Source organism: Cibotium barometz, chromosome 27, assembly GCF_041138505.1.
Source record: "Cibotium barometz isolate CiBa-2024 chromosome 27, ASM4113850v1, whole genome shotgun sequence".
NCBI lineage: Eukaryota > Viridiplantae > Streptophyta > Polypodiopsida > Cyatheales > Cibotiaceae > Cibotium > Cibotium barometz.
The window spans coordinates 45,489,751-45,501,438 of record NC_141072.1 but is presented as its reverse complement, the minus strand read 5'-3'; the positions used below and the strand labels follow the sequence as shown (position 1 = coordinate 45,501,438).

Below are 11,688 nucleotides of genomic sequence, written 5' to 3'. Positions count from 1 at the left end.
AAAATTTTACAAGTTTATTTTGAAAATTCCTACATTAGTTTAATACTTTTGAAAAAGAGAAAATATTATTTATGGGGGAAAAAGGAGAATCTCGCATGTCCATTGTATATAGTTTGCAGGTTTTTTTAACAAACATTGGACAGACACTGATGATGATCTTCCTAACAAATCTTGTCCCTCTTCCACTAAAAGGGTGATCACTTCTCTGTGCCAATATTTTTGTTACTTCCATGGGTCTCTCATATGCAACAAGTTTATTGTGGAAATCCATTTGTCATATGCTAAGCAGTTAGAAACAGTAACACTCATTGGAGTAAACCTTCGTGCCTTCCATCAATTTACAACATTACGCCCAACGTAAAACATCATGTCCCTACCTTGTCCTATGATAAGCATTGTCTAGTCTGCACATCAATTAGTTGGCCTTAAATGAGAAATGTATTGAAGCATAGTAGATGTAAATATGAAAGCCATGCAACTCTTGCACAATTCTTGCACCACCTTGCTTTCCTCATCACAAAAAATGCCTTTGCTATAGTATCAAGATCTCCATAACATAGGCCCATTGTCGAACTAGCAAGATATATTATCGATTTGGCAGAAACAACAACGCCATCAAAAACAGTTGAAGACAGACAGTTCAAAAATTTCTTAGCCAAAGATATATTATCGATTTGGCAGAAACAACAACGCCATCAAAAACAGTTGAAGACAGACAGTTCAAAATTTCTTAGCCAAAGTTGCCATTATTTAACTAACACGTCTCCTCTAGGGCAGGCATACACTTCAACAAGACCTCCACTGCCTGCCTAATTTCTTGCTCTGAGATTATTAGAGGTGGTACAAGCCTGACAATGTTCCCTTTCCCTGCTGTTAGAACTAAAAGCCCTTTCTCAAGGGCAGCATTCACCAAGGGTGTAGCTGGCACATCGAGTTCAACACCCACAAGCAAACCTGTTCCACGAATCTCCTTAACGTGTGGATTACTGCCAAGCCTCTCCCCAAGTAGGCTGCGTAGAAGGTGTCCTTTTGCTGCCACATTTTCCAAGAATCCAGCCTCTTGTATCCGATCCAGCACTGCAAGTGCAGCGTGGCATACAAGAGGCCCACCGGCGAATGTACTTCCATGATCACCAAAAGCAATAGTAGAAGCCACCGCCTCAGTTACCAAGACGGCACCAATTGGAAGGCCGCCTGCAAGTGGCTTTGCTACAGTCATCATGTCCGGTTGAACTCCATACGCTTCATGTGCCCACAATCGACCTGTGCGACCAAGGCCACATTGCACCTGCAACAATGAAAATCCGGGGCCAAAACTATCACAACTTTCACATCTGATTTTGAAACAAAAGATAATCTTTTCAATCATGTAGTAGCACAGTATATCGATTATTGAGGCATAGCATGGCTCCAGTTCCTAAAAAACTGACCCTTAGCTATATCACAAAAACATCCATTGACAGCATGGAGTGTCACATGCATCCTACACTTGGATGCCATGTGGACGACACATGTACAGCATGTGCAAGACTAAGAGTGGTAAAACTCGCCCTTTGTGAGCCCTTGTCCAGGACAACAACTGTAACATGCGGAAGCTCTGGGACTCTTCTTTCATCCCTAAACACCATCCTAGAACATGCTTGATGCAAAATGCATACAGAAGATAGAGAGAAGAGAGAGATCGCTGACTATTCAGTATATTCTGTAGTACAAAAAAGTGTACAAGTCTTGGCTAGCCCATGGCTGCCCCATCAACAGGTAGAAACACCTAATCTACATCCTGTTCTGTGACCCTACTCCATAGAGGAGTGAGTACCTCTAACAATGAGCAATACACGCCTTAAATGGGCTTTGGGAAATCCTCATGGACTGGCCGACCTGCTGTCGGCCAGATCCATGGACAATAAATTCACATAAGCTGCAGCTGACAGAGACATATCACCTTCATGAGCTGGCAACAGCCACCTGAGCATAGTCACAGGGGACGGGGGGGACGGGGGAACGCCGTTCCATAACGGACTGGAACAGAGACAGGATGGGGGACGTGCGAGTCCGAGGTGTAACAGCGGGACGGCGTTTCGGGGACGCCGGGACGGCTGAGGCTGTGGGGCGGGATGGGACGGGACGGACTGGGATGGTCAACTGACCGTTGGGCAGTTGTAGCCGTTGGGCCAGCGCATTGTAGCCGTTGGGCGGCGCACTATAGCAGCCCCTCCCCACTTGGCCCATGGCTATAAGAAGAGCCCCCATGCTATAAGAAGACACACCTCCTTGCTCTTAGCTCTTGCCTCTCGTCGCTCAAGTCTCCTTCAAAAGCTTCAACCTTGGCATTAGCTCAAGGCTCAAGCTCTCAAGTTTCAACACTCAAGCAAGGCTCAAGCTCAGGCTCAAGGCTCAAGGCTCCTCAACTTTCAAGGCTCAAGTGGGAAGCTCATTGGCTCAACACTCCTCAAGGCTCAAGACTCAAGTGGGTATTGGGCAAGGCTCAAGCTCTCCTCAAGTGGCATTGGGTAAGTTGTAATTTCAAGTTGTCACTTGTAGTCTTGTTGCTCTCCTACACTCACCTCTTGCTCTAGCCTCTCCATTGGCAAGCGCACGCCGCGCGCACACACACACACACACCTCTTGCTCTAGCCTCTAGCCTCTCCATGTTGGGGTAAAGGCGTTATGCCCACCCTTATAGTGTGTACAAGCCCATAAGTTATAGTACATAGTACACTTAGTACTTTTAATGTACTAAGTGCACTATGTGTACTAGTGCAATATACATGTGTGATAGGGGAGTCACACACTCATGCTTTTCATGAGTTGACTTATCCCCACAACTCTCTCTCTCTCCCTTGCTTCTCTGTGTATGTCTCCCATGAATGAACTCTAAACCCTAATTCAGGTTTCTTCTCCCATCAACTGGTATCAGAGCGTTGGTCTCTCCAGATTCTTCTTGAGTGCTGATTTCTGTCATTCCTTGCCCAGCCAGTAGGCGTGGGCTGGCTCAGCTGTTGCCCAGCCAGCAGCGTGGGCTGCCCCAGCTGCCCAGCAGCCAAGCGATGACTGCCCAGCAGCCAGGCGGGCTGCACAGCAGCCACGAGCGAGGAGGTCAGCACACGGCGCAGGCAAACGGCGCAGGCGAACACTGAAGCAAGGCGCTGGTGGCCAAAGAAGCGAGTCGGCTCAGCAGCGAACGCAAGCGTGTAGAAGGCGCACGGCGAAGCAAAACATAAGCAGCTACGTGAGCGACTCTAATCAGCAAGGCGCTAGGCGAATACGTCAGGCGGGCGTTAAGCGCTAGGCGAAACTGGAGGGTGTGAGCGTGGAACGAACACGCGTGAGCAACGGGGGGCACCTACTTCCGACTTCAGGCGCCTACAACAACTGAAGCGCAAGGACAGTCAACGCAGCAGCAGCCACTTTTTTGCATCTGAGCGTGGAGCGAAGACGCGTTGGGCAGCACTTCTTGATCTTCATCGCTGCGCTCTCGGCCATTTGCTGCTGCAGACTCGTCAGGCTCGCTATGGTCCCTCCTTCCTTCGCATTCTGCCATTGCCCGCAACAGTCACCTGTGTAAAGGCGCCTCTCTTGAGCCCGACTACAAAGGTTTGCATGAACAGCAGCATCAGCATCAAGCATCAGCACCAAATTCATCAACCCGCCTGCAAATCAGAGAAAAATCCAGAAAATTCAGAGGTATTTTGCTTCAATTTTTTTTTTGGGACTTGCAATTGAGCAGGTACAATTATCAATTGAGCAGGTACAGGTGCCCAATTGCTCAATTTCTGAGCAAAATTGGCAAAATTGGGTGACATTGGTCACAATCAGGATAAATTTGCAGGAAATTGGTCATATCAGGATCAATTTGCAGGAAATTGGATGTCGAAATTTGGGGCTTTTGATGTAATTGTGCAATTAAGCACTCATACATGCTGTATGATGTGAAAAATCGCACATTTGGGCAAAATTGCAGCAAATTGCAGCAAATTGCAGTGCAAATCAAGGGGCTTTTGTGCCGATTTGGTTGATTTGCATGCAGGCAATCGCATTTGATGCTGTGGTTAATGTGCTGATGCCTTACAAGCACTCAATGTGCCTGTAAATCAAGGGGCTTTCATGTATTTGATGTATATGTGGCCAGGGGGAAGCATCGTGAACACTCTGGATGCCTCCATGTGCGTCAATGTACCATGTATGATCAGCAATTGATCTCAAATCAAGGGGCTTTTCAAGTTTGTATGCTTGTTGAGCTTGGCAAAGCAGCAGGCAAGACATTTATGCCTTGAATCCTCAAAAATCAGCTTGCAGTCAAGGGGCTTTTGCCCAATTTCTGTTCGGGACTGTTGTATGCAGTATACAGGACTGTAAAAGTCTGATTTTCACTCATTTGGACAGCCAGGAGAGCATTTATTGCTATTGTACCTGCTGGTACAGATTTGGCACAGCTTTGTGCATGTTTTGTCATGGCTGTACACTATTTTGAGTGACCAAAAGGTTCAATTTCAGCTGCTGAAATTGCCGGGACAGGTTTGGTACATCATTGGTGAGCACTTGGTACTGCTGTACAGTACTTTGGAAGGGCAAAAGAGCACATTTAAGGTGCTGTCCAAAATCTGCAGCAACCAGATTTTGGTGTTTTCATCACAAAAAGTGAGAGAAAAGTTGCATTCTTGCTTCCGCAGTGGGAGATAAAGCTTGGGAGAACATTTGTGAGCACTTTGTGTGTTTTGGGTGCAGTGTTTGCACATCTTGGGTGCAGTGTTTGCACATTTGCAGGGAGTCAGGCATTAAAGGTTGCATATTGCTATGGCAACCACAGGTGAGAGCTCTTCATTGCTTCACATCAAGAAGCTTGAAGGCTCGCATAACTATGATATTTGGCAAACCCAGTGCTACAATGTGTTGCTTCAGAAAAAGCAACATAAGCCTATCAAAGAAAGGGGTGTGATGCCCGCTTCTCTTACTGCTGAAGAGTGGGAAGATATGGATGAGCTGGCAAGATCTACTATCATGTTGTCTGTGTCAGACTCATTACTTTTCAGCATTCGTGAAGAGAAGACAGCTTGGGGAATGTGGCAGAGATTGCAGGACTTGTATGCCCAACAAAGTGCCTCAAGCAAAGTGTATTGGTTGAAGAAACTCATAGGTCTTCAGATGAAGGAAGGGGCGTCTATGACAGCCCATTTAAATGAGTTTAATGGTATTGTCAGCCAGGTTATCAATCAAAAGTTGGCAATGGACGATGAGTTCAAAGCCACTTTTTTGTTATGCACTTTGCCAGAGAGTTGGGACACATTTAGGACAGCCACTAGCAATTCGCATGCTATGCTGTCATATGCAGATGTTGAGGGTGCTCTTCTTCAAGAAGAGATGAACAGGAAAAACAACTCTGTTGGCAAGTCTAATGCAATGAATGCACGTGGGAGATCCCAGCAAAGGGGGAAAAGCCAAGAAAGGGGAAGGAGCAAGTCTCGCTCCAAAAAGGATTTGGAATGCCATTATTGTGGCAAGAAGGGACACATCAAAAAGCAATGCTATAAATGGAAAAATGATCAAAAAGAAAAGGGAAAAGGCAAAGACAAAGAGAAGGATGAAGCCAAAGATGTAAAGCCAAAGGGCAAAAGTGGAGTCAAGATTGAAGAAATCAATGTGTCACATGCAGGTGGCAGTGAGGATGAGGTCCTCTTTACGTCTTCACTTGATGCCCATTCACTTCTTACAGGTGGTCATGGTATGCACTCATGGATCATTGATTCAGGTGCCTCCTTTCATGTCACAGGTTGCAAAGACTTGTTTGTCAGGTACACTGCTGGCAATGAAGGAGTTGTTTATTTGGGTGATAACCATGCATGCAAGATACTTGGCAGAGGTGATGTGAGGCTTGTATTTTCAGATGGCTCACAGCTTATGCTCCATGATGTCAGGCATGTGCCTGAGATCAAAAAGAATCTGCTTTCTACTGGACAGCTTGATGATGCTGATTATGTTACCACATTTGGTAGTGGAAAGTGGAAGATTAGTAAGGGCTCACTGGTTGTTGCCAGAGGCTCTAAGGTGGACACTCTTTACTTTATGCATGCAGGTGTTTGTCACCATGCTAATGTAAATGCAACCGAGCTGCCGGAAATCTCTATGTGGCATAGCCGGTTGGGACACATGAGTGTCAAAGGAATGGAGCAATTGTCTCGTTTGGGTTACTTGCCTTCTCTAAAGTTTTCAAGTTTTCAATTTTGTGAGCATTGTATATATGGTAGGCAACTACAGTGCCCCCACAAGAAAGCTCTTGGACAGAAAGATGCTCAGTTAGAGCTTGTGCATACAGATGTATGTGAAATGCCTCAGCTTTCTTTGGGAGGGGCAAAATACTTTGTGTCTTTCATTGATGATGCCACACGCAAGGTGTGGGTTTATCCTCTTCGTTTGAAGAGTGATACATTCTCAGTGTTTGAGAAGTTTGTTGCTCTTGTTGAGAATCAAACTGGCAAAACACTGAAGGCTTTGCGTTCCGACAATGGTGGAGAGTATATGTCCAAACAGTTTCAGGACTTTTGTGATGCTAAAGGCATCAAGAGGGAGCTCTCTACTCCTTATGATCCTCCACAAAACGGGACAGCAGAGAGGATGAACAGGACCATTCAGGAGAAGGTCCGTTCTATGTTGTCACATGCTGCATTACCTCATGGTTTTTGGGCTGAAGCTGTTATGACAGCCGTTCACCTTATAAACAGGTCACCTAACACGAGGCTTGGTGGGAAAGTGCCAGAAGAAGTATGGACAGGGAAGCCTCCGTCATACAAGCACTTGAGAGTGTTTGGTTGCGTTGCGTACGTGCACATACGCAGGGAAATGCGCACCAAACTTGATCCTAAGTCTCATAAATGCATATTCCTAGGATATGGTGACAGAGGTGAAATGGGGTATAGACTTTGGGATCCCATGAATAGAAAGATCATACGCAGCAATGATGTCATTTTTTATGAAACATGCATGTATAAGGAGCCTGCAAGGCAACAGGAGCCTGGCAGAGTCATCTTTGATGATGATGGACATCATGGACAACAACAAAGGGCTGTAAATCAGCCATTACAGCAGGAAAACCAGCCCTTAAATGGTGCTGAAAATGGTCCAAATGGACAGCCAGAGATGGCAGAAGATATCCCTATGGATATACCACAGTTGGAGGATATACCTGGCATGATTTTTCAGCCTTATGGCATGGAACAGGAGCCACCAATGGGTGATATGCAGGCTGGACAGCAACCTGCAAATGATGGTCATTGGGTACGGAGGTCCACTAGACCCTCCAGAGCCCCTGACAAGTTTGTTCCAGGGGTTGACTACTTGATGCTAACTGACTGTGGGGAGCCCTCATGTTATAAAGAGGCTTTACAGAGGGCAGACAAGGCTCTATGGGAGCGTGCCATGAAGTCAGAGATGGATTCTCTGCATAAAAATGGAACTTGGAAGTTGGTGCATTTGCCTGCAGGCAAGAAGGTTTTGCCATGCAAGTGGGTTTACAGGCTCAAAGTTGCACCAGATGCAAAGCCAAGATACAAAGCCAGGTTAGTGGCTAAGGGCTTCAAGCAGGAATATGGTGTGGACTTTGATGAGATCTTCTCTCCAGTGGTCAAAATGACCACACTTAGAGCTGTGTTAGCTTTGGTTGCACATGATGATCTCGACTTGATTCAGATGGATGTGAAGACTGCTTTTCTTCACGGTGATCTCCATGAGGAGATATATATGCAGCAACCAGAGGGTTATGCAGTAAGTGGAAAGGAGAAGCTTGTATGCAAGCTGAAAAAGAGTCTTTATGGGCTCAAACAGGCACCAAGGGAATGGTATCACAAATTTGATACATTCATGAAATCCCAGAAATTCAGGAGAAGTGACATAGATCACTGCTTATACACCAAGAAAGCTTTGGATGGCAGTCTCTTGATTCTCATTTTGTATGTTGATGATATGTTGATTGCCGGGAAATCTCGTAAAGAGATGGATGCCTTGAAGCAGAGGCTGCATCAAACCTTTGATATGAAGGATTTGGGTGATGCAAATCACATCTTGGGTATGCGGATACTTCGGGACAGAAATCAGCATCTGTTGTATTTGTCTCAGAAGGAATACATTGGCAAGGTCTTACAGAGGTTCAATATGGACGGGGGGAAGAAAGCTAGTACTCCTTTGCCTCCATATGTGAAACTCAGTGCTATGGACAGCCCACAGTCAGATAGAGACAGGGCTGATATGGCCAAGATTCCGTATGCGTCAGCTTGTGGCAGTCTCATGTATGCCATGGTTGCTACTAGGCCGGACATTGCATTTGCAGTGGGAGTGGTTTCTAGATACATGGCCAACCCTGGCAAGAAGCATTGGGAAGCAGTGAAAGGTGTCATGAGATACCTGAAGGGCACACAGGATTTGTGCATTTGCTTTGGCAAACAGGATGCATTAGTGCATGGTTACACGGATTCGGATTATGCCGGTCATCCAGATAACCGGAAGTCTACTACCGGTTATGTATTTACATTCACAGGAGGTGCTGTGTCATGGATATCCAGGATGCAGAAGTGCACAGCCTTATCTACTACAGAGGCCGAGTATATTGCAACCACAGAGGCTTGCAAGGAGGCATTATGGCTATCTCGGTTAGTGGTTGATTTGGGTTATACAGGGGATATTCCATTGTTGCATTGTGACAGTCAGAGTGCCATCCAGTTGGCAAAGAACCCTGTCTTTCATGCAAAGACGAAGCATGTGGATGTGAAGTATCACTTCATCAGAGAGGTGATAGAGAACAAGCAAATTCAGCTTGTTAAGATTCACACGGATGACAACCCGGCTGATCTGTTGACAAAGAGTTTGCCTCCGGAGCGTTTTGCTCATTGCAGACACTTGATGGGCATTGGATGAGGCCATTTTCAGCCTTGATATGGCCTTGTATATTATCATGTACATGCTGATTTTTTCTTTTCCTTTACTTAAGGGCACTTTGCCTTTAAGTGGGAGGTTGTTGGGGTAAAGGCGTTATGCCCACCCTTATAGTGTGTACAAGCCCATAAGTTATAGTACATAGTACACTTAGTACTTTTAATGTACTAAGTGCACTATGTGTACTAGTGCAATATACATGTGTGATAGGGGAGTCACACACTCATGCTTTTCATGAGTTGACTTATCCCCACAACTCTCTCTCTCTCCCTTGCTTCTCTGTGTATGTCTCCCATGAATGAACTCTAAACCCTAATTCAGGTTTCTTCTCCCATCACTCCATTTGGCATTGGCATTGCGCGAGCACGCACGCACACACACACACACACACTCACCTCTTGCTCTCCTACACTCTCTCTCCTACTTTCACGTTCGGCATCCACATCGGCATCCCCATGTGCATCCACTTCATCGGCACCCGCGGCCGCATCACCCGCCCCACAAGAATGGGCCCCAACACCATCCTTCTCCATGCCAACCACATCCACACACTCACGCCGGCAAAGTACTCTTGAGGGTAGTTGGGACCCCAAGAAGAAGGAAGACGTCATAGTCACAGGGGACAGAGGGGACGGACCCTTGGAACGGGGGGGCGCCGTCCTGGGAACACTTTGGGACGGGGACGGACGGGCATCCCCAGCTGGGCGTCCCTCACAAGGGACGGCGTTCCAGGGACGGATCCAGGAGGGGACAGTTGTGAGGGACAGCCGCATGGGAACGCCCCAAGTTGATGTTTGAGCAACGGTCACATTTTTTTGGGCTGTTTGGGGAGGGCTTTTCGTGGGCCTTTAGCCTTGGCCCATAGGCCTTGAGCCTTTGAGGCTTTGGGCCTTGGCCAATCTATTGCCTCCCTCCCTATAAGAAGACACACACACACACACTCCCTCTCACACTTCAAGCTTAAGCTTCACACATACACACACACTCTCTCTCTCCCTCAAGCAGCAAGCCTCAAGAGCCAAGGTCTCAAGTTTCAAGCTCTCGCACAAGCAAGCTCTAGCCTCTCAAGACTCACACACTCTCTCCCTCACACACACTCTCTCAAGCTTCACACACACACACACACACAGTGCACACACACCCCCACCCACCCTCACACTCAAGTTCTCCCTCAACTTTCATGGAGGCAATGCACGGCCATGGGCATGCAAGCCTTGCCCGTGTAGGCCAGTGGGTGGTGCCGACAAAGTGATTTTTAAGTGCCATTCCTACCCCGTCCTCGATCCCTACATACGGTCGTCCCCCATCCCATTCCCATTCCCATCCCCGTCCCCCGTCCCTTGTGACTATGGAAGAGGTGGATACGGCCATAGCCTGCTTCTTCTTTCATGACCACATTGCTTTCCATGCTGCCAGGTAATCAAGAGTTAAGATGTCTAGCTTAAGATCTATCATTTTACAATGTTCCTCTTACTTGAACTTTGAACTTTGAAGTTGATCAGTTATTAAATTATTCATTTTTTGTGGATAGATCGGACTACTTCAAGGTCATGGTGAAGAAGATAAGGGAGTATGGTCCAAACTATACGCCCCCATCATCGGAGTCTTTGCGCACCACATTGCTAGAGAAGGAGAAGAGGCTTGTGGAGCAAGCAACAGAAAACACAAAGCGACAATGGGCAAGGAATGGAGTGTCCCTGATAACCGATGGATGGAGCGATACGCGGAAGAGGTCCATCCATGGCCTTGTCGCATATTCCCGCGGTGAGATGTACTTCATCGCCTCACATGATGCTTCTGGGACCAGGAAGAGTGCTGATGTGCTGGCAGCAGAGTGGGCTAGTGGCATAGAGATCATTGGCCCAGACCTAGTTGTGGGCTTTGGTTTGCCTTGGCTCTTGGTGAAATATGAGATGAAACAATGGGATTGTGGGCTCCCTATTTATACTACTCCATAAATAGCAGTCGGCCAGCTTAAGTCCAGGCGGCCAGCAATAATCGTGTCCCACGACTGATAAATCAGCATTAAATGCTGGAAAAATCAGTAAAAATGCTGCGCATCTCTGATTTGGCTGGCTGGCACTAGGCGCCCGAGTTCCAAGAGGCTGGGCACTGATTTGGCAAGTACCCTGGGGCTGGGCAGCCTGTATGGGCTGCCCCATTCTTGCCCTACACCCCTCCTAGGGCTGGATAACCAGTCGGCTACCCCTACTTGCCCTTGGGGCTGTCCTACAGCCCCTCCATGGCTGGTGGGTTCAGCCAGGGCCTTCCTAGCCCTCATGGGGGTGGTTTCACACCATCCCCATGCCCACACTAAGACTTGGGGTAGCCCTATGGGCTGGCCCCTTGTTCTAAAAGCAAACCCTAACTATCTACACAATGATCTGGCATCCGATACCATACCAGATACACAGAACCACTGACATCATTCCAGAGGGAGACTTACAGCGCGGACTGGCACTAATTCATGTGCAGGACAGTGCACACCTAACCTTGGACTCCTGTGCACGACAATGCACACCTGACCTTGGACGACTGAGATGGATCCCTGGTTGACTTGTCCCGAACTGGGCTCACATGGGACCAGTTCACCATCCCAGGTCCTGCACCTTCTGTACAGATATGTCTACGTGGCATCCAAGTGCGGGATGCACGTGACACTTGGTCGTGGTGCTCAACAAGCTGCAGCACCTGCTCCTAACAAGAGCAGAAGAGATGGGATACTCATGATGCCCAAGCGATGGCTTTGATTGCTTTATTAGTAAAGCG

The 11,688-nt window shown here is 47.3% G+C and overlaps 1 protein-coding gene across 1 annotated transcript in view; it reads right to left on the bottom strand.

Moving 5' to 3' along the window:
* Positions 1–565: 565 nt before the first annotated feature.
* The window catches only part of WIN1 (HOPW1-1-interacting 1), a 33,819-nt gene continuing 22,696 nt past the window's right edge, over positions 566–11,688 (bottom strand). The window contains exon 3 of the mRNA XM_086821588.1: positions 566–1,288. Coding sequence (XP_086677714.1) covers positions 755–1,288 — 534 coding nt within the window. The 3' untranslated portion in view covers positions 566–754. The remainder of the gene's footprint in view (positions 1,289–11,688) is intronic.